General features: G+C 40.4%; 1 protein-coding gene across 4 annotated transcripts in view; it reads right to left on the bottom strand.

Annotated features, from left to right (window-relative positions):
* YWHAE (tyrosine 3-monooxygenase/tryptophan 5-monooxygenase activation protein epsilon) overlaps nt 1-24,118 on the bottom strand; it is a 55,457-nt gene that overhangs the window by 17,118 nt on the left and 14,221 nt on the right. The window contains exon 2 of one of the 4 annotated variants that reach the window (XM_077851806.1): nt 12,736-12,756. The exons of 1 other annotated variant lie outside the window; for it this stretch is intronic. In XM_077851806.1, the coding sequence (XP_077707932.1) occupies nt 12,736-12,756 (21 nt within the window). Of the gene's footprint in view, nt 1-12,735; nt 12,834-24,118 lie in introns of those variants that run through there. 2 more of the 4 variants (XM_077851810.1, XM_077851809.1) reach the window with 2 other exon arrangements.

Genomic DNA, 24,118 nt, shown 5'->3' with positions numbered 1-24,118 from the left:
ACAATTGGAACACCCTAAGACTTAGCAATTCTAGTACTAGATATTACCCAAGAGAAACGAAAATTTATCTCCACAAAGACGTTTTACACAAATGTTCACAGCAACTTTATTCAAAATAGCTAAGGTGAAAACAATCCCAAAAGTCCGTGTATACAGTGGAATACTATTCAAGAACAAAAAATAAACCATGGGTACAAGTAACAACATGGATGAGTTACGAAATCATGCTAATTGAAAAAAGCCAGACCAGAAAAGGCTGTATAATTCACTTTAAGTTATATAAAATGCAAAATTAGGAGTGCAGGGGGCGGGGGGGGGGGTGGCCTCAGTGGTTGAGTGCCTTGCCTTTGGCTCAGGTTGTGATCCTGGGGTCCTGGGATCAAGTACTGCATCAGGCTCCCCCCACAGTAAGCCTGCTTCTCCCTCTGCCTATGTCTCTGCCTCTCTATGGCTCTCATGGATAAATAAAATAACTTTTTAAGAATGCAAAATTATGAAGACAGCAAGTAAGTGGGATGGGGGTGAAACGAGGGAGGCTTGTGTGCAAAGGAAATCTGGAGTAAAAAGAATGCTCTGCTGTGGTGGTTATACATCTGAATAGATTTATCAAACACTGAACTGTATGGCTTAATACTTGAATAACACAGGAGAAAAAAAAAAAAAAAAAAAAACCACAGGAGAGCAGACCCACCAGGCAGTCACAGTCTGAAATCCAAGTATACCTAATGACTCCCCAAAAACTTTACTGATAATCTGTTGACCAGAAGCCTTGCTGATAATCAGCACATATTTGTGCATGTTATATGTATTATATACTGTATTCTACAATAAAGTAAGCTAGAGAAAAGAAAATGCTATAAAGAAAATCAAGAGAAAAAGCATTCACAGTACTATACTGGATTTACGGGGGGGAAGGGGACACACACACATATAAGTGTACATATAAGTGTACACCCACACAGTTCAAACCTATGTGTTCAAGAGTCAACTGTACATGGAAAGAAGATCTATTTTATTGCATACAAATACTTTAATAAGATGTATTTTTAAATGTAATTCTGAAACATTAAAGAATGATTAGGAAGTACAGTAACAAGACCATTAATTCATTTGTGGAAGCCTGAAAGCATCCCTCCACCCCTTTAAACTAGTCATGAAAAAAAAAGCTAAATTCAGAGGCAGCAGAGTCAGAGGGTAAATTCAAGATCACTTCCATACTAAGTTTATTTTCAAAAACTAACAAATTGGGACGCCTGGGTGGCTAGGCGGGTGAGCATCTGCCTTTGGCTCGGGTAGTGATCCCAGGGTCCTGGGACTGAGTCCCACATCAGGCTCCCTGCAGGGAGCCTGCTTCTCCCTCTACCTGTGTCTCTGCCTCTGTGTGTCTCTCATGAATAAGTAAATAAAATCTCTTTAAAAAAAGAATATTTTTTAAAAAACTAACAAATTAAAATGCCCCAGAAGAGAACCAGTAATTAGCTTTTCTAAATTGACCCCAACAAAGCAATTTAAAAAATAACTTCGCTACACCAAAAAAGACTATGAATTATCTTAAACTGTAGGACTTTGGAACATTATATAGGGAAAAACTATACACAAATACCTATACCACCAAAAATTTAACAATTATATATGTCTCTGGGTACTATTTCAGATAATTTACATTTCCTTTTCTATGCTCTACAATTTTTCAGCATCTTAATAAAGGTCTTATTTATTTACACATGCACGCACAACTAAGCACAAGCAAGGGAAGCAGCAGGCAGAGGGAGAGGGAGAAGCAGGCTCAATCCCAGGATCCTGGGATCATGACCTGAGCCAAAGGCAGACTCTTAACCGACTTGAGCCACTCAGACATCCCAAAATTTTTTTCCCAACATTTCAACAATTTTTTACAATAATAAAGGGGGGAAATTAAAGCACTCAATGAGGGGCACCTGGGTGGCTCAGTGAGTTAATCATCTGCCTTCAGCTCAGGTCATGATCCCAGGGTTCTGTGATCAGGCCCCATGCTGCAACCTCCTCAGCGGGAAGTCAGCCTCTCCCTCTTCATCTGACTCTCCCTGTTCATACTCTCTCTCACTTGCTCTAATAAAATAAAAATTTAAATAAATACAGCACTCAATGATATCCTATCCCAAATGCAATTAAATATATCCTTCTCTTCATTTAGAAGGCCAAAAACAAGGCAAAAAAGACTATATAGTACAACTACAGAAGCAGTTATCTAGTTTTCCTAACTAACAGCTTTATCTATTTCATTTTATTGATTTTATTAATTTACATATGCAATTCACCCACTTAAAATGTAAAATTTAGGGGTGCCTAGGTGGCTCAGTTGGTTAAGTGTCTGCCTTCGGCTCAGGTCATGATCCCAGCGTCCTGGAATCAAAAGTCCCATACTGGGTTCCCTGCTCCAAGGTGAACCTGCTTCTCTGTCTCTCATGAATAAACAAACTTAAAAATATTTTTAAAAATAAAAAAACAGGGATCCCTGGGTGGCGCAGCGGTTTGGTGCCTGCCTTTGGCCCAGGGCACGATCCTGGAGACCCGGGATCGAATCCCACATCGGGCCCCCTGTGCATGGAGCCTGCTTCTCCCTCTGCCTATGTCTCTGCCTCTATTTCTCTCTCTATGACTATCATAAATAAATAAAAATTTAAAAAATAAAAAATAAAAAAATAAAAATAAAAATAAAAAAACAAGATGTACAATTTAGTGGTTCTTAGTATATTCACAAAGTTGTACAACTATGACCACAGCCAATTTTAGAATATATTCATCACGTGAAAAAGAAACACTCCATACCCATTAGTAGTCACACTCTCCACTCAATTCCAACTCCCTCAAAGCTAGGTAACCACTTACTTTCATCCCTATGGATTTACCACTCTAAACATTCCATATAAATGGAAGCATATACAGGCATACTTTATTATGCTTTTGTTTTTTTACAAAGCGAAGGTTTGTGGCCACCCTGTATGGGGCAAGTCTACCAGGTTCTTCTTTCCAACAGCATTTGTTCATTTCATGTTTCTGTGTTCACATTTCAATTCTTGCAATATTTTGAAATTTTTCATTATTATATTTGTTATGGTGATCTGTGATCTTTGATGGTACTATTGTAATTGTTTTGGGGCACCACAAACCACACCCATATAAGATCATAAACTTAATTAATAAATGTTGTATTCTGTTCCACCAACCTGCCTGCCATTCAGTGCCATGTCATGTCTTCCCACTCTTCACTGTCTCTCCCTCTCTCTTAGGACTACCTATCCTCTGAGACACAATACTGAAATTAGGCCAATTAAGAACCCTACAATGGCCTCTAAATCAAGTGAAAGGAAAAGTCAATATCTCTCACTATAAATCAAAAGCTACCAATGATTGAGCTTAGTTAAGGCATATTGAAAGCTCAGGCCAAAAGCTAGGCCTCTTAAACCAAGCAATTTGCAAATTGTGAGTGCAAAGTAAAAATTCTTGAAGGAAATAGAAAGTGCTATACCAGTTAACACAAGAATGAATAGAGGCAAAAAAACACCCCTATCACTGATAAAGAAAACATTTTAGTGGTCTAGATAGACGATTACCCTATCCACAACATCCCCTTAAGCCAAAACCTCCTACTCCACAGCAAGGCCCTATCTTCCATTTTATGAAGGCTGACACAGGTGAGGAAGCTGCAGAAGAAAAGTTGCAGGACAGCAGGGGTAGGTTCATGAGGTTTAGGGGAGGTGAAGCAGGAAGCATGGACATAGAAGCTACAGCAAGTTATCCAGATCTCACCATCATCATTAAAGGTGGTAACACTAAACAGATTTTTCAGTGTAGACGGAACAACCTTATATTGGAAGACAATACCATCTAAGACTTTCACAGCCAAAGAGAAGCCAATACCAGGCTTCAAAATTTCAAAGGAAAGGCTGACTCTCTTTTAGGTAGGGGCTAATGCAGCTGGTGATTTTAAGTTGAATGCTCACTGACCTTCCTGAAAATCCTAGGCCTTTAAGAATTATGCTAAATCGGGATCCCTGGGTGGTGCAGCAGTTTGGTGCCTGCCTTTGGCCCAGGGCGCGATCCTGGAGACCCAGGATCGGGCTCCAGGTGCATGGAGCCTGCTTCTCCCTCTGCCCGTGTCTCTGCCTCTCTCTCTCTGTGCGTGACTATAATTAAAAAAAAAAAAAAAAAAACACTGAGGGGAGGAGTTCAATAGAGATCACCATTAACAGGAGTTTTGGAAGAGGTTGATTCCAACTTTCATGGATGACTTTGTGTGGGGTTCATGACTTCAGTGGAAGTTAACTGCTGATGTGGTAGAAACAGAAAAAAATAACTAGAATTAGAAGTGGACCTAACCTGGGGTACCTGGCTGGCTCAGACAGTATAGGATGTGGCTCTTTATCTTGTGGTCATGGGCTCAAGACCAATGTGGGGTATAGAAATTACATAAATAAACTTAAAAAAAAAAAGTGGACCTAATCAAAACCAAAATGAGATGTATCACCTGTCAGAATGGCTAGTATCAAAAAGAAATAACAAGTGTTGGTGAGCATGTGGAGAGAAAGGAACCCTAATGCATTTTTGGTGGAAAGGTAACTGATATAGGATAGGCACTGTGGAAAACAGAATGGAGATTCCTCAAAAAATTAAAAACAGTAATACCATATATTCTAGTAATTCCACTATGATTTACTCAAAGAAAATGAAAAGATATATATGCACCCTGTTTATTGCTGTGTTACTTACAACAGCCAAGATATAGAAGCAACTTAAGTGTCCACTGACAGATAAAGATGTTTGTAAGCAATCACACACACACATATATATATATCCTTATAATGGAGTATTACTCAGCCATTAAAAAAGAATGAGATCTTGTCATTTCAACACAAATGGACATAGAGGGTATTGTGCTAAGTATGAAATAAGAGAAAGACAAATACCATATGGTTTCACCTATATAAAAAATCTAAAGAACAAAATAAATTAACAAACAAAAAAGCAGAAAACAGACCCTAAATACAGAAAACAAACTGGTGGTTGCCAGAGCAAAGAAAGTAGAGGCATATGCAAAATGGTGAAGGGGGAGTGGGAAGTATGGGTTTCCAGTATGGAATGACCAAATCACAGGGATGAAGGGTACAGCATAGGGAATATAGTCAGTGGGGTGTAACAGTGTTGTAAGGTGACAGATGGCAGCTACACCTGTGGTGAGCATAGAATAGAGTTGTTGAATCACTACACTGTAAACCTGAAACTAATGTTAACATTGTGTGTAAACTGTACATCAACTTAAAAAAACAACAAAATAAAGTTGGTCTAAAGGCTGACTCAATTGCTTCGATTTCATGATAAAACTAACAAGTTGGGTTGCTTCTTATGAATGGAAAAAAGAAAACAGTTTCTTGAGGTGGAATTTACTCCTGGTTAAGACTGCTGAAATAACATCAAAGCATTTAGAACAGTACTTAGATTTAGTTGATAAAGCAGTGGCAGGGTTTAAGAAGCCTGACTCAATTTTGAAGGAAATTCTACCATCCAGGGTGCACCTGGGTGGCTAGGTTGGTTAAATGTCTGCCTTTGGCTCAGGTTGTGATCTCAAGGTCCTGGGATTAAGCCCCACATAGGGCTCCCTGCTCAGAGGGGAATTTATTTCTCCCCTCTGCGTGCTCACACTCTCTCTTAAAAAAATAAAAAAATAGGGATCCCTGGGTGGCTCAGCGGTTTAGCACCTGCCTTTGGCCCAGGGCCGACCCTGGAGTCCCGGGATCGAGTCCCGCGTCGGGCTCCTGGCATTGAGCCTGCTTCTCCCTCTGCCTGTGTCTCTGCCTCCCTCTCTCTCTCTCTCTCTCTCTAGATCTATCATAAATAAAAATAAATCTTTAAAAAAATAAATAAAATTTAAAAAAAAGAAAAAATTCTACCATATGTAAAATACTTTATAAAACAGCATCCTACAGAGAAATTGCTCCAAAGAAGTTAATCGATGCAGAAAAACTTCATTGTTGCCACAGCTGCCCCTTATCTTCAGTAACCACCACCAGTCAGCATCCATCAACATTAGAGGCAAGACTTTCCACCAGCAAAAAGATGACTCACTGAAAACTCATATATGGTTAGCACTTTTTAGCAATAAAGTATTTTTAACTAAGGTATGTAATTTTTCTTAGACATAAAGCTATTGTATACTTAATAGACTACAGTACAGGGGCGCCTGAGTGGCTCAGTTAAGCATCTGCCATCCACCCGGGTCATGATCCCAAGATTGTGGGATCAAGCCCAGAACCTGGCTCCCTGCTTGGTGGGGAGCCTGCTTCTCCCTCTCCCTCTTCTACTCCCCCTGCTTGTGCTCAATCTAATCTCTCTGTCAAATAAATAAAATCTTGGGCAGCCCAGGTGGCTCAGCGATTTAGCGCCACCTTCAGCCCTGAGCCTGATCCTGGAGGTCCAGGATCGAGTCCTGCATTGGGCTCCCTGCGTGGGGCCTGCTTCTCCCTCTACCTATGTCTCTGATGAATAAATAAATAAAATCTAAATAAATAAATAAATAAATAAATAAAATCTTAAAAGAAAAAACAGACTATAGTATATTGTAAACATAACTTTTACAGGCAATGACAAACCAAAAATATCCGTGTGACTCGCTTATTGCAATGTTCATTTTATTGCAGTAGTCCAGAACCAAACCCTCAATATCTCCAAGTATGCCTGTAATACACTGTCTTTTGTAACTGACTTCTTTCACTTAGCACATCTCTAGGTTCACCCAGAGTGCAGCACCTAACAATATAATATGGATACACCACATTTATATATTTATAGTTAATGGATATTTGAGTTGAATTTTCACTTTTGGGCTATTATGAATAATGCTATGAACATAGTTTATTCAAGTATGCTTTCAGGTCTCTTTTGTATATAGCCAAGAATGGAACTGCAGAGTCATTATAGTAACTTTTTGAAGAAAGAACTGCCAAACTTTTTCACGTGGCACGCACTATTTTTACATTCCTACCAGCAATATAGGAGGATTCTAATTTCTCCATCCTCTAACATTTGTTAGTTTCCTTAAAACAAAAAAATCACCTTAGTGCATGACTTTGATTTCTTTGACGGCTAACGATGCTGAGCAGTTTTTCAAGTACTTACTGGCCATTTGTGTATGTTCTTTGGAAAATATTCAAATGCTCTGTCAACATTTTTTTTTTTTAATTTGAGAAAGAATAGAGGTGTGTACATGAAAGCAGGGGAGGGGCAGAGGGAGAGACTCTCAAGCAGACTCCACATGAATGCAGGACAATCCCATGACCCTGAGTTGAATCAAGAGTCTGATGCTGGGATCACTGGGTGGCTCAGCGGTTTGGTGCCTGCCTTGGGCCCAAGGGCGTGATCCTGGAGTCCCGGGATCGAGTCCCGCATCGAGCTCCCTGCATGGAGCCTGCTTCTCCCTCTGCCTGTGTCTCTGCCTCTCTGTCTCTCATTAATAAATAAATAAAATCTTTAAAAAAAAAAAAAAAAAGAGTCTGATGCTTAACCAACCAAGCCATCTAGGTACTCCAGGAGTTACTTATGCTATTTGGTTTTAAAACTCTAAATACTCTTCTCAGCCCCTCATCTTCAGGAATTTCTCCATTCCTGAAGGTAGATTAAGGGAGAGTAGTAGCATGAATCAGAAAAGAAAAACACTTCCTACTACCCCTAGTTCTGTATCAATGCTTTGTACAAATTTGCACAAATTATGACTACCATGAGGACCATGGTGTCACCCTCACCCTTTTAACACCAGCAAAAGAAACATGATCCTAACTATAACATACCCCAAACCTTGATGTGAAAGCTCTGATTTTACCCAAAACTGGCCACAACCTCAAAACCACCATCAGCAGAGGATTAACAGAATTATACTCATTTAAAATTCTCAACATACTAGTATTTCATAAAATCATCTTTGCAACAACTATTTTCATCAGTGTGATCCGAGTATTTCTGAAACGGAGGATGGCTGTCAAATCTGTTTGCAGCAGGTATGATCATAACTTATGAACTAGAGAATGGAAGAGTCAATGACTACATGTGGATGTGTAGGCAGTTTGGTACATAAAATCTAGGCAGTAAAATTTTAGAGACTTCCAGTAAAGTTTAAAGACAATGGGTAGCTGACCGAAAATCACATTACAGAAACTGAAATTTCTAATATTCACAACTGAAAAGGCATCGTAAACACACTAATGATAAGTCTGTTTGGTTCCAGGTAATTTCCCTTCACTGTGTAATAGCCTACTTAGACATCTATTACATTAAACCAGCTTGACTCTATTCATTACTGGACTATCCTGCCAGAAAGAGAGTCCCATTATTTTTCACCCTGACCTTAATTTAGCTTTGGTTCTTAGTTTTGCTCTTTGAAGTATTCATTCAATAAACTTATTCACAAATAAAACACATCATGCCAGGCACTGTTGCAAATGCTTTGTATGTATTAATGCATTTAATTTCCTCAATAAACCTTTGAAGTAGGTAGCAGTAGTATCCTCGTTTTATGAGGAAATTGAAGAATATGGATGTTAAACTTGCTCAAAATCACAAATTCAGCGGATTACAATACAAACCCAGGCAATCTGACTCCAGAGCTGTACTGTGATCTAATCCCATTACCCCAAATTTGAATATTTACTTGACCTCATCTGAATGGGGATCCATTCTTTTTTTTTCCCCCTTTAAAAGTGTAACTGACAGGACCCTTTGCTTGTTTTTAAAGATGTATTTAGGGGATCCCTGGGTGGCGCAGCGGTTTGGCGCCTGCCTTTGGCCCAGGGTGCGATCCTGGAGACCCGGGATCGAATCCCACATCAGGCTCCTGGTGCATGGAGCCTGCTTCTCCCTCTGCCTATGTCTCTGCCTCTCTCTCTCTCTGTGACTATCATAAATAAATAAATAAAAATTAAAAAAATTTTTAAAAAAAGATGTATTTATTTATTTTTAGGGGGAAGGCGAGTGCAAGCAAGAGGGGAAAGAGCAGAGGGAAAGAATCTCAAGCAGACTCTCCACTGAGTGTGATTTCTGCTATAGGGCTCCATCTCAGGACTCTGAGATCATCATGACCTGACTAAAACCAAGAGTCAGATGCTCAACCAACTGAGCCAACTACCCCAGGTGCCCCAGGATCCTCTCTTTTCTAAGAACAGATGCAATAAATGCTTGCAATGACAAGAGACACAAGCTTAATACATTAAAATGTGTATTCCGGTTCAAAGCACATTTTTCCACCAAGTTAACCCTCCAGGAAAATTATCTACAAAAAGCTTAATGCCAATGCTTAGCAGATACTCCCATGCCACTAGTATTTCTACATCAACATTCCAGTAAACATGATTCTCCCAAGACTGTCCTTGACACCTGGAAAAGCAAGTCTCTGCTGAGATTCAATAGCCTTATGATCTTGTAAAGTACCAATCTATAAGAGGGTGTGTTTCTACCTATTAGACTGACAAGCTACCACAAAGCCTGATTCTATAGTTCCTAATGAGATCCAGGATCAGGATAGAAGCAAACTGTTCAGAATCAGTCATGGGAAAACAAGCAGGCACTGTACTGGCTGCCAGAACTAATGTACCTTGTACTTTAGAAGCATATAGGGTCATAACCCATAATTACTCCCAACATAGGAAAAATGTTTGCCGGCTGTTAGAAAACATAATCCTGACTTATTAAAGACCAAAAAAAAAAAAAAAAACAAAAAACAAAAAACCTTGAGGTTGAATAACTTGCCTCAAGTCACATACCTAGTAAGTGATAAAACCAGAATTCAAACCGAATCTAACTTAAGTCCCTGAACTCTTAACCACGACCTTCAACTAAATTTCCAAGTAAAGTGCTCATAGAAACAAGAAATCCTTAAATCCAAACACAAATAATCACCCCAAGAGTAGAAAAGGGCCAGAGCATCAGACACTGCCTTAAAAAGCTTCTGTCAAGGGGCAGCCTGGGTGGCTCAGCGGTTTAGCGCCACCTTGAGCCCAGGGTCTGATCCTGGAGACCTGATTCAAGTTCCTCCATGTCAGGCTTCCTGCATGGAGCCTGCTTCTCCCTCTGCCTGTGTCTCTGCCTCTCTCTCTCTCTCTCTCTGTCTCACGAATAAATTAAAAAAAAAAAAAAAAAAGGTCCTGTCAAAATTCTAGAGAGAACTTTGATTTGCTTTATGTAGAGGTCAATCAGTTGGCCAATGACCCTTCCTCTGCCTCGGAAACTATTCAACCCTCTGAATCAAACTAAAACATCTTTTCTGTAAAGCCTTCCTATGCTTTCCAATTTGTGTTCACATTTGTTTTTCTCTCCAACAAACATTACCTTCCTTAAAAAAAGAATTACTTTCCTAAAAAGGCATGAACTGTGTCTTCATGTTTATTCCCCAAAGAGCACAATATCTAATGCCACATTATCTAATACACAAACATTTGATGAAAAAATAAAGATGCCAAATTACATTAAACAAAAAGACTGATACAGGGGCACCTGGGTGGCTCAGTCAGTTAAGCTTCTGCTTTCAGCTCAGGTCATGAGCCCAAGGTCCTGGGATCAAATCCTGCAGGTGGCTCCCTGCTCAGGGAGAATTCTGCTTCTCCCCCTCCCTCTGCCCCTTCCTGTCTCATGTGCATGCTAATAAACAGAATCTTATAAAAAAGGAAAAAAGGACATATATTCTGGTGGGTCAAAGGTAAATGAAATCTTTAAAGCTTCCCTCTAGGTAGGACCAGGGATTCTGAATCCTTTCTCAGCATTTTCAATAGACCTTTTCTCCTGCACCCAGTATTATTTAGTAGAAAACTTATATTTGTCCCCTAAAGAGTCCTCTGAGCTGTCCATAAACTTGAGCTACTCGTGTGCAATTATGTGTATGGGAATGGAATAGTGTTCGTGATTTGTATCTACATCATCATATGGATGTATATTCATTAATAAAGTCATTAATTTAAAAAAAAAAAAAAAGAGTCCCCTGAGGGACACTTGGGTGGCTCAGCGGTTGAGGGTGTCTGCCTTTGGCTCAGGGCATGATCCTGGGATCAAGTCACACATCAGGCTCCCTGCATGAAGCCTGCTTCTCCCTCTTCCTCTTTCTGTGCCTCTCATGAATAAATAAAATCTTAAAAAACAAAAAAAAAGGAAATTCTGCAATATGCTACAACACGGATGAATTTTAAAATGGTTTTTTAAAAAAACGGTTCAGATGGGGGCACCTGGGTGGCTCAGTTGGTTGATCATCAGACTGATTTTGGCTCAGACGGCCATTGCAGCCCTGGGATCAAGCTCCACATTGGTTCTGTGCTTGGCATGGAATGTGTTTGGGATTCTCTCTCCCTCTCCAACTGCCCCTCCCCCAACACATGTGTGCTTGCTCTCTAATAAAGAAATAAAATCTCAGGGTGCCTTGGTTTCTCAGTCAGTTAAGCCAACTGACTCCTGGTTTTAGCTCAGGTAGAATCTCATGGCCCTGGATAATAGAGCCCAGAATCAGGCTACATTTGGCTGGGAGTCTGCCTGGGATTCTCTCTCCCCCTCTGGCCCTCCCTCTTCCTCATTCCCTCTCTAAAATAAGTAAATCTTTGAAATAAATAAAATCTTAAAAAAGGTTTAAGACAATAAATTTTGTTGTGTATTTTAACACAGAGAAAATAAACTAAGATGAAGTAAGTAGCTATGTCCCAAACTCTAGGACCCTTCTCTCTTTTTTTTTTTTAAAGATTTTATCTATTTATTCATGAAAGACACACCCATACACACAGAGGCAGAGACACAGGCAGAGGGAGAAGCAGGCTCCACACAAGGAAACCAATGTGGGACTCAATCCCAGGTCTCCAGGATCACACCTTAGGCTGCAGGCGGCGCCAAACCGCTGCGCCACTGGGGCTGCCCACTAGGACCCTTTCTCAATAAAAAGTAACTTGGATGACAGACATGATGATATTGACAGTGGAATATTCAGCTGACTCAAGACTGTTGAAAGGAATTCCTGCAAAGACTGGCTTGCATGGGGAACCCTGGGTGGCGCAGCAGTTTAGCGCCTGCCTTTGGCCCAGGGCACAATCCTGGAGACCCGGGATTGAATCCCACGTCGGGCTACCGGTGCATGGAGCCTGCTTCTCCCTCTGCCTATGTCTCTGCCTCTCTCTCTCTCTGTGTGACTATCATAAATAAATAAATAAAATTAAAAAAAAAAAAAAAAGACTGGCTTGCATGAAGGCAAGTTTCCCAAATCACCATGTCAAATGGAAAGAATGCAAAGCTATCTTAGTGTTGATGCAGAAACATCATGGGGGGGGGGGGGGGGGGCGGGGAGCAAGGTACCTCTGTAAATTATAAAACTCTCTAAATTTCACCTTGGTGTAATTATAAAAATCATCTGAGTAAAAAATCTCTATAGACTAATTATTACTTCTCAGGCCTGGTTGTTTGAACCTGTTACTCTGGGATCTACCAGAATGTATCTTATATGCATGTATCAACAAACAAGTCTTCACCTCCTCAGAAAAAATATTTCTATGAAGAATACTTCTACCAATAAAGGAAAATCTGTGCAATTTTAAGTGGCAGTCTAAGACCTGTACATTCCAATAAAATGCCACAATCTTTCCCTCACCTTGAGTTTTCCCTTATCATGTGAGGATTATTACCTCAGACACTTCCCAAATAACTAAAAACCTAAAAATAAGGACAAATATAATAGAGAAGACTTACCATCACAGAAAGCCATTTGCACTAGAAGAGAACAGCAAGAAGGAAGAGAAAAAACATCTTGTAGTATTTTCCCAGCTTCTGCAAAAAGGTATTTTATCCTTTGATGATAAAAAAGAAGTGAACTTAGGAGAGTGTCAATAGCTTAAATTTAGCAATGTTCTCATTATATGATTAATTACCAGAGATACTATTAACAGTGAGAGCAGAGACCCCTGCATGAAGATGAATGTCTCTTGCACTATATGTGGAAAAAAATATTTGTATCTTCTGGGCTAAAAAGGGAGTTAAGTACAGCAGCAAAGAAAAACCTGATGTCTGCATGGAAGGTAGGAGAGGCCCAAATGAATAAAAAAACATAAATCCAAACCTGTGCCAGCAAATAAATTTGGAGAATTGCTAGATTAAGGGCCAAAGGGAGAAATAAGACCTAAGATAAAATTTCAGTACTTACTTCTAAAGAGATGCACTTTAGAAATTAAGGAATAAAAAGAAGGAACTCTACCAGAGAATTTGTCTACACAGAGGGGGTAGGCATCATGCCCCTTTAGGATTCATTCATGTTCTGAGGTTGCCATGGAAGTAAAGTATCCTTCATATGCATGCACATATTTAATGTAACAGTTAAAGGATAATTTTCATCTTCAGAGAAGCTACTAGCACATAATTTTTAAACAATCCCTTAAGATTCTGGAAGGCAAAGTATTCTGGATGTAATTTGCTTAGCATCTCAAAATTGAAAACACAAAAGCAGGGTGTAAACATGTTTTAAACTCTTTCTAAAGAATGGATAAGCCTGGGGGATGAAGGGGATTTCACCTACATTTTGAGTAAAAATTCTGTATTCTCAAAGGACAGGATAGGTATGTCTGGGAACCAAATTACTTCCAAATTTCAGAGACTTCACACAACAAAGGTTTCTTAAGTGAGGAGCTATGCCTTTCATAGTTGAGGATTCCTGGTCAAAGCAAAAGAGGGAAAAACAAAATTATCAGGAGAGGGGTTTTCACTGCCTCTACAATTAAATAAGTTCTGCTTAAGTTTCAAAGATAGCAACAGCTCACAAGGCCTTTCCACCTAAGTAGAAAAGTTGGGAAAAGAGGGGAGGGAGCGTTACAGCACATCAAAAGAAAAGCCAATGAAGCCACACGAAAATAAAAGAGGTTGTCAAATTGGGGCACCTGTGTGGCACAGCTGGTTCAGCGTCAGACTCTTGGTTTGGGCTCAGGTAGTGATCTCTGGGTTGTAAGAGTAAGCCCTGTCTTGGGCTTTATGCTTGGAGTCTGCCTGAGATTCTCTCTCCCTCTCCCACTCTCTAAAATAAATCAATCAATGCTTGGGGAGAAAAAAAAGGCTGGCAAGTCAAATCAGACATTATTTAAAAGAGCTACACATAGGAATTATGAGTAATTAATGAAGACCGCAAATTTTGTCCATGGTTAACAGCAATTAAAGCAACAATCTAAAATGTCTTTTTGCTTTTTGTTTTTTTCTTAGATTTTACCTATTTATTTATGAAACACAGAGAGGCAGAGATATAGGCAAAGGGAGAAGCAGACTCCCTGCAGGGAGCCTGATGCGGGACTTGATCCAAAGACCACAGGATCACGACCTGAGCTGAACGCAGACTCTCAACTACTGAGCCTTCCAGGCGTCCCGGTTAAATTGTTTTTACTATTATTTATAAAAAAGAAGTACGCAAGATTACTGGGAGGAGGTATTCCAAGATACTCTAAGATTCATACCATACCAATCTTTACTTAAAAAGGAATAATGAGGGCAGCCCCAGTGGCACAGCGGTTTAGCGCCGCCTGCAGCCCAGGGCGTGATCCTGGAGACCCTGGATAGAGTCCCATGTCAGGCTCTCTGCATGGAGCCTGCTTCTCCCTCTGCCTATGTCTCTGCCTCTCATTCTCTGTGTTTCTATGAATAAATAAAATCTTTAAAAAAAAAAAAAAAAGGAATAATGACAGGAAATGTTTCACTAGATTTACAGAAGCAGCAGTTTTTACTTGTATACTTCTGGTTCTCATGAAATCCATAAGGGCATTTCTTTCATTATTTTTAAAATAAGCTCCATGACACTGGGCTCAAACTCACAACCCTGAGGATCAAGACCCGAGCTGAGATCAAGAATCAGAAGCTTTAAAAAAAAAAAAAAAAAAGAAAAGAAAAGAAAAAAAAGAATCAGAAGCTTTACCAACTAGCCACCTAAACTTCCCAGTTAGGGCATTTTGGTAGAAAATTATGTATATTGCAGCACATGGGTGGCACAGTCAGTTCAACATCTGACTCTTGGTTTTGGTTCAGATCCTGATCTCAGGGTCGAGAGATCAAGCCCCAACTCTGGCTCCATCCTCAGCAGGGAGTCCCCTTGGGATTCTCTTATCCTGGTCTGCTGGCCCTCCCCCTGTTCACACTTTCAATGGGTCTCAAATCTTTTAAAAATAAACAATTTTTTGTTTGGCGGCTCCAGTCTACTCAAAGATTGTGGTGCCATCATTTTAACGGCTATTTGCATTTGTACAAGTATGCTTCCAAATCATTTAAGGGCTCTATGGGATGCTAAAACACACCTTAAGATTTTACATTACTAAAAAACAAAAAACAAAAGACAACAAAAAAAGATTTTACATTACTCAGGCAGCCTGGGTGGCTCAGCGGTTTAGCACTGCCTTCAGCCCAGGGCGTGATCCTGGAGACCCGAGATCGAGTCCCACGTCAGGCTCCCTGCATGGAGCCTGCTTCTCCCTCTGCCTGTGTGTCTCTGCCTCTCTCTGTGTGTCTCTCATGAATAAATAAATATTTTTAAAAAGATTTTACATTACTCAAAACTATAATTTAATCTATTAAAAAAACTCAGTTTAAAAAAAGATTTACTTGAGAGCAAGCATGGGGGTGGAGGGTGTAGGAGAGAATCCTTAAGTAGTATCCCCACTGAATACAAAGTCCAATACAGAGCTTGATCCCAAGACCCCAAAATCATGACCTGAGCTGAACCAATAGAGTCCAACTAACAGAGCCACCCAGGCACCCCCCCAAAAAACTTTTAAAAAAATAGTTTTTATTTACTTGAGAGAGAGAAAGCACACATGCGAGAGAAAGCACGGGGAGGGGCAAATGGAGAGGGAAAAGCAAACTGAGCAGAAGTCCAATGTGGGGTTAGATCCCAGGACCCTGGGATCATGACCTGATCTGAAGGCAGACACATGACTGAGCCACCCAGGCACACCTTAAAAAAAAAAAAAAAGCCTGATTTACTTTCATTCCAACAGCAAATAATGTAGAAAAGATCTAAGAGTACAATAAAAAAACTTGAAGTAAGCTTTTAGGAGTCTTGTATCACCTATGTTTCCCAAGGAAGATAAAATGGTATTGCAATAATCACTAGACATGTTTAGTTAAAACCTGCAAAATATTGAGGAGATATATTTTTAAAGATTTATTTATTCACGACAGACAGAGAGAGAGGCAGAGGCACAGGCAGAAGAAGTAGGCTCCTTGCAGGGAGCCAGATGCAGGACTCCATCCCAGGACCCCAAGATCATGCCCTGAGCCAAAGGCAGATGCTCAACTGCTGAGCCACCCAGGCGTTCCAAGAAATGTATTTTTTAAGTAGGCTCAAGTGTGGAGCTTGAACTCATGACCCCGAGATCAAGAGTCACATGCTCTGCTAACTGAGCAAGCCAGGAGCCCCAGGATATATACGGTCTAAGAGTCAGTTAAGAAAAATTAGGGATCCCTGGGTGGCGCAGAGGTTTGGCGCCTGCCTTTGGCCCAGGGCGGGATCCTGGAGACCCGGGATCGAATCCCGCGTCGGGCTCCCTCTGCCTGTGTCTCTGCCTCTCTCTCTGTGTGTGTGACGAAAGAAAGAAAAGAAAAGAAAAGAAAAGAAAAGGAAAGAAAGAAAGGAAGGAAAGAAAGAAAAAAGAAAAATTATAAAGGTGCATCTGGCTGGCTTAGTGAATAGAGCAAACAACTCCTGATCTTAGGGTCACAAGGTCAAACATCATATTGAATGTAAAGATTACTTAAAGAGGAAGAGGGGCGGGGGAGCAGTTATAAAGGAAGGAATATAAGGAAGGAATAATTTAAAGTAAACAATTTGTCAAGATTTGGAAATTGCTCCTGGAATTTTTCTTTAAGCAAATGGCTAAACAGCTTAAAGTGGACAGGATTAAGAATTGATTTAGGGGATGCCTGGGTGGCTCAACGGTTGAGCATCTGCCTTCAGCTCAGGGAGTGATCCTAGAGTCCTGGGGTCCAGTCCCACATCGGGCTCCCTGCAAGGAGCTTGCTTCTCCCTCTGCCTACGTCTCTGCCCCTCTCTCTCTCTCTCATGAATAAATAAATAAAATCTTTTTTATTTTAAAAAAAAAAGTGAACTGACTTAGAAGTACACTTTCTGGGGACGCCTGAGTGGCCCCATCAGTTAAGATCCAACTCAGCTCAGGTTGTGATCTCAGGTTTGTGGGATCAAGCCCCACATCGAGCTCTATGCTCAGCTTGGAGTTTGCTTGGGTTTCTCTCTTTCCTCTCCATCTGCCCCTCCCCTGTAGGCAAATATGCTCTAAAATAAATAAATTTTTTTAAAAAAATAAAGAAGTACATTTTGTGTTGGGTACTACTAACAGGATTTTTGAAACAGAAAATAGGTGGACTGGGAAGCCTCCCTAAGAGGTCCTATTCTATCTAGTAACATTTTCACTGTTCTTGTCAAATCTATATACCATTTGTACTCTTATTAGGTGGACCAAAAGACACACACACTTTAAGAAACCTAGCATACTAGAAAACCACCACCTTTACAGCCAGAAAGATTCAGATGAGGCTTTCATTCTGGAATAGGTATTGACATACATGCTATTTCACCTATCACATAACCTCTTTGAGTTTCCTGTTTCCTCATATGCAGCTTGAGAGATACCCACGTCTCACTGGGTTCTGAGAGTTAAGATGAAGAGTGCCACAAATTCTCTAGCACAAAATAGAACTCAGCATTATGTTAAAATACTTTTCTTTGCTTGCCTGTCTTCCAGATTTAAAAGGGGGGAGGGGCAGCCCAGGTGGCTCAGCTATTTAGCCCCTTCGGTCCAGGGCCTGATCCTGGCGACCCAGGGTCGAGTCCCACATCGGGCTCCCCGCATGGAGCCTGCTTCTCACCCTCTGCCTGTGTCTCTGCCTCTCTCTCTCTCTCTGTCCCTCATGAATAAATAAAATCTAAATAACAATATTTTTTTGGGATCCCTGGGTGGCGCAGCGGTTTAGCGCCTGCCTTTGGCCCAGGGCGCGATCCTGGAGACCCAGGATCGAATCCCACGTCGGGCTCCTGGTGCATGGAGCCTGCTTCTCCCTCTGCCTGTGTGTCTGCCTCTCTCTCTCTCTCTGTGTGACTATCATAAATAAACAAAAAGAATTAAAAAAAAAAAAAAAACTATTTCAGATTCCCTTAAAAAAAAAAAGATTTATAAAAAAATATATATATATTTTTTTTTTAAAGGGGGAAGGAGGAATCCAGGAGGATATAAGCCCTTTAGAGGAATGTTAACAACATACTTGATGTAGTAATGAGCTAAATAAAGAACACAGTTTAGAACCTAAACCTAAATAAATACAACCTTTTGCAATAATCTGACTCCATTTCCTCTTTCTAGCTCAGATACTCCATTCTTAAGCTTCATATGCTTAATTCCAATACTGTAGTTTTGATGATACCTGAAAGAACCTCCCTCTCCCACCACTCAAATCTTTTTTTTTTTTAAGATTTTATTTATTTATTCATGAAAGACGGGGGGGGGGGGCACAGGCAGAGGGAGAAACAGGCTCCATGCAGGGGAGCCTGATGCGGGACTCGATCCCAGGACTCCAGGATCACTCCTTGGGCCGAAGGCAGGCGCTAAACCGCTGAGCCACCCAGGGATCCCCCACCACTCAAATCTTATCCACCACAATGAATACCTACTCATTTCTATCTGAGTAATTCAGGATTTCCCTGATAACCACAGCCCATATGCCTTCAATTCCCCTTTTCTGAAATTCCTGGGTCACAGAAGTTAGCAATTATCAGTCCTTTTTTTTTTTTTTTTTTAAGATTTTAACTTGAGGGATGCCTGGGTGGCTCAGTGGTTGAACTTCTGCCTTTGGCTAAGGGCATGACCCTGGGATAGGGATCGAGTCCCACACTGGGGTCGTCCTTGCATGGAGCCTGCTTCTCCCTCTGCCTGTGTCTCTGCCTCTCTCATGTGTCTCTCTCATGAATAAATAAGATCTTTTTTTTTAAGATTTAATTTATTTATTCATAGAGAGAGAGAGAGAGGCAGAGACACAGGCAGAGGGAGAAGCAGGCACCATACAGAGAGCCTGACGTGGGACTCGATCCAGGGTCTCCAGGATCACGCCCTGGGCTGCAGGCGGCGCTAAACCGCTGCGCCACCGGGGCTGCCCAATAAATAAGATCTTAGAAAAGAAAAGAGAAGGAAAGGGGAAGGGGAGGAGAAGGGAAGGAGAAGGGAAGGAGAAGGGGAGGAGAAGGGGAGGAGAAGGGGAGGAGAAGGGAAGGGATTTTATTTGAGAGAGACCTCGGTGGCTCAGCGGTTGAGTGTCTGCCTTCAGCTCACGGTGTGATCCCGGAGTCCTGGGATGGAGTCCCACATTAGGCTCCCTGCATGAAGTCTGCTTCTCCCTTTGCCTATGTCTGCCCCTCCTCTCTCTGTGTCTCTTATGAATAAATAAATAAAATCTTTAAAAAAATTTATTTGAGGGGTGAGAGGCAGGGGAAGAGGGAGAAACAGACTCTCCGCTCAGCAAGGAAACCTACAGGGCTCAACCTCAGACCTCAGGACGGTGAGATCATGACCTGAGCCAAAAGCAGATGCTTAACCAACTGAGCCACCCAGGTGCCCCCTCATTCTTGTTTTTAAACACAATTTTCCTTAAATTAGACTGTAAGCTCTTTATTAGGTATGATGATAAATTCTTTTATCATTCACAAGGGGAAACTCATTCCCAAAACTCACTAAATAAATACCTACTGATTAAAAAGCCTAAGAACGGGCACGTGGGTGGCTCAGTCGATTGAGCATCCAACTTTTGATTTGGTTCAGGTCATGATCTCAGGGTCGTAGGAGAGTCCCACATCTGGCTGTGCTCAGTGAGGAGTCTGCTTGTCCCTCTCCCTCTGTTGCTCTCCAGCTTGGGCACACACACAACTCTTTCCCTCTCTCTAAAATAAAACGGAATCTTAAAAAAAAAAAAATACAGAAACCAATACAGTGAAAAATGATAGAAATTAACAAGCTACAGTAAATGAAGGGAAGAAACATTAAGAAGTCCCTAAGAAATGCAGTGCAACTCTAAAACAAGATAAATAGGGGCAGCCCTGGTGGCTCAGCGGTTTAGCACCGCCTTCAGCCCGGGGCATGATCCTGGAGACCTGGGATCGAGTCCAAGATCGGCATCGGGCTCCCTGCATGGAGCCTGCTTCTCCCTCTGCCTGTGTCTCTACCTCTCTCTCTCTGATAAATAAATAAATAAAATCTTTAAATAAATAAAAAATAAATAAAACAAGATAAATAGTATTTTTAAAGTCAGTTTATTTTTTAAGATTTTATTTATTTATTCATGAGACACACACACACAGAGAGACAGAAAGACAGAGACAGACAGAGACACAGGCAGAGAGAGAAGCAGGCTCCATGCAGGATCCTGGATCCCGGGATCACGCCCTTAGCCAAAGGCAGACCTGAGCCACCCAGGCGTCCCTTTTAAGTCAGTTTAAATTTGATTAGCATTTATAGCTAAATTTAAGCCTAAACTTCTATGGAGTGAGTGCCTGTCTGGCTCAATCAGTAGAGCACCCAACTCTCAATCTCAAGGTTTTGAGTTCAAACCCAACATTGGGCATGGAGCCTACTTAAAAAGTAAATTCCAAAAAACTAAAAAAGAGGTTAAATTAATGGTGAAATTCCATCATTTGCAAGGCAGTAACTAATCCTTCAATACTGGGAAAATATATCCACATAACCATTGTCTGTTAAAAGTTAAACAGAAAAAAATAGACAAAAAGCTATATAGTATAGCTACATAGCTTCCAATATTCTAAAACTCAATCCCTGGCAATTAATTACTTAAGGCTGAAAAACAGCTGAGACAGCCTGCAGAAGGGAATATTACATCATCTAGTCTAACCCAGCTGTATATCCAGAGATATGCATTAAATTTGAGTACAGACCAAATGCCTAAATTTTCAATAAGCAAACTCAGTGAGGCACATGAGAAACAATGATGGATTCCAGGGGTTCTCAATCCTGGCCGCACACTAAAATTCCTTTAGTTCTTATTTTTTTTAGAGATTAGACTGACCCTAAAAAAAAAAAAAAAAAAAAAAAGAGGTTACACTGACCTAGATTAAACTAGTTTAAATATAAATTAAACAAGTTTTGGGGACACCTGAGTGGCTCAGCAGTTAAGCGTCTGCCTTCAGCCCGGGGCATGGTCCTAGAGTCCAGGGATCGAGTCCCGCATTGGGATCCCTGCGTGGGGCCTGCTTCTCCCTCTGCCTATGTCTCTGCCTCGCGTTTTTTCTTACTGATGTGTCAATGGTGCCAACTGGCAGCATTTTTATTTATTAGTATTATTTAAAGTAATAATGCATGTTAAATTTTTTTTTCTGTATCTCTCATGAATAAATAAATAAAACCTTTAAAAAATAAGTTTAAATGTTAATCTGGCTAAAACCATCCAATTGGCTTTTGGGGGGGAGGGGCAGAGAGTAAATCTTAAACGGACTCCATGCTGAGTGGATCTCAAAACCCTGAGATCATGGCTTGCTTGAGCCAAAAGAAAGTCAGATGCTTCATCAACTGAGCCACCCAGGTGCCCCTAAAGTATTTTTTTATATTCACAATGTTTTGTTGAGGGAAAAAGGCATGTTGCTAAATAATATAGGTGTTTCCACAAAAAAACATAATACAGATGTTCACATCACCTATTTTAGGAAACATTTTTCTTTTTTAAAGATTTTTTTCATTTACTTATGAGCCTACAGAGAGAGGCAGAGATATAGAGGGAGAAGCACGCTTCTTCACCGGGAGCCCCATGTGGGACCTGATCCCTGGATGATCACACCCTGAGCCAAAGGCAGATCCTCAACCGCTGAGCCACCCAGGTGTCCCAGGAAACATTTTTTCACATTAACATGAATGAAATACACATTTTTCTTACTGATGTGTCAATGGTGCCAACTGGCAGCATTTTTATTTATTAGTATTATTTAAAGTAATAATGCATGTTAAATCAATAGCACGTTGGTATCTATAAAACGAAGTAAATTTCTGTGTTTATACATGCATTGACATGAGCAAAAAGAAAAGTTCTCAAAGTATATTCAAACCATTTACAAGTTACTTCAGGCAGAGCAGAGTAGCTATCAGTATATATTTAATAGGGCTGCACTGTTTAGCTTTCTTACATTTTATTTTAGATTTTGTAATTAAAAGTATGCATTTCACATTTTAAGGAACATTTAAAATAGTTAAATACATGAGTTTTGTAGGAAAAAATCATACACTGCATGTTCATAAATTGGTAGTACCGTAAAATGAAAAAATCCTTTCAGAGAACAAGAGCACAGAAGCCAAAAGCTTTAGGTTTATTTACTTTGACCAGTAAATTCCATTTCTCAGAGTCTCTCCTAAGCAAATAGCCTAAATTACAGAAAGTTCTATTTTGGATATAAGTATTTCACTGCAGTGTTACTAACAACATACTAACCAAAAACTTATAGTAGTATGTTAGTTGGTATGTCTACAGCCAATAAAAAATATTTGCAAACAGCAGCACCTGGGTGGCTTAGGTGGTTAAGCATCAACCTCTTGATTCTGGATCTCAGGTCATGATCCCAAGCCCTACATCAGCCTCAGCACTCAGCTTGGAGTCCTTGCAGAATCTGAGCCCAAGATTCTCTCCCCCTTTCCCTCAGCCCCTCCCCTCTCACATGCCACTTGAGTTAAATAATCATTAAAAAACATATTCACACACACACACAAAAAAAACATATTCACAAATAGCTCATGATATAAGAAAAATGTCCATGATACAAAATTAAGTAAAACCAGTGGCATCTGGCTGGCACAATTGGTGGAGCATGCAACTCTTAGTCTCTAGATTGTGAAGTCAAGCCCCACCCACGTTGTACATAGAACTTTAAATAAATATTTTTAAGTGTAAAAAAAAAAAAAAGGTACAAAATCAAATAAAACCAGATATAGATATATATAAAAAACAATGAAACAAAAAACGCACAATGAAACAGCAAAACAGAAAACTACTGCATTAGAAAACACCGGTTAATACAAGTTTTCTTCTAGGACCCTGGGTGCCTCAGGGGTTGAGAATCTGCCTTCAGCTTAGGGAGTGATCCTGGGGGATCCAGTTCCACAGTGGGCTCCCCACAGGGAGCCTGCTTCTCCCTCTGCCTGTGTTTCTGCCTCTATTTCTCCCTGTGTCTCTCATGAATAAATAAATAAAATCTTTAAAAAAAAAATACAAGTTTTCTTCCAACCTTTTTCAGATTTTCTGCCAATATGTAAACACATTAATACTGAAAAAATACAGAAAATATATCGAATAGAAACTATAGCTGAGGCAGCCCAGGTGGCTCAGCAGTTTAGTGCCGCCTTCACCCCAGGGCCTGATCCTGGAGACCCGGGGTTGAGTCCCAGGTCGGGCTCCCTGCATGGAGCCTGCTTCTCCCTCTGCCTGTGTCTCTGCCCGCCCCTCTCTGTGTCTCTCATGAATAAATAAATAAAAAATCTTAAAAAAAAAAAAAAAAAAAAAGAAACTACAGCTGAAAATATCCAAGTTGCTAAAGTTAATTTTCACGCAATTTAGCCAGCTATTTTTAGTAATGACTGTCCTCCTAAATTCCTCTGCTTCACAAGTATCAGGAAATTTAAAGTCAGTTTGAGATTAAGCTTAAAAACCTAAATGTCAAATAAAAATAAGACAAAAAAGTAATTTTAATTCTTTAAATCACATCTTAATTAGTGAAATTAAGTCTACTTGATCTAGACTTGACCTGGGGCAGCCCCGGTGGCTCAGCGGTTTAGCGCCGCCTTCAGCCCAGGGCGTGATCCTGGAGACCTGGGATGAGTCCCCAGGTCGGGCTCCCGCATGGAGCCTGCTTCTCCCTCTGCCTGTGTCTCTGCCTCTCTCTCTCTCTCTCTCTCTCTGTGTATGTCTCTATGAATTAATAAATAAAATCTTAAAAAAAAATAGACTTGACCTGAAGGCATCTAAAATAGGTATAAACATTCTCTTAATCTAATTATTTTCAAAGCCATACAGAACTAAAATAAAATAGATTGCTACTAGTGTTCCAAAATTC

The sequence above is a fragment of the Canis aureus genome, chromosome 16, assembly GCF_053574225.1.
Source record: "Canis aureus isolate CA01 chromosome 16, VMU_Caureus_v.1.0, whole genome shotgun sequence".
Classification (NCBI taxonomy): Eukaryota; Metazoa; Chordata; class Mammalia; order Carnivora; family Canidae; genus Canis; species Canis aureus.
Note: the sequence above shows the minus strand (reverse complement) of the source record. Positions and strands in the feature narration are given on the sequence as shown.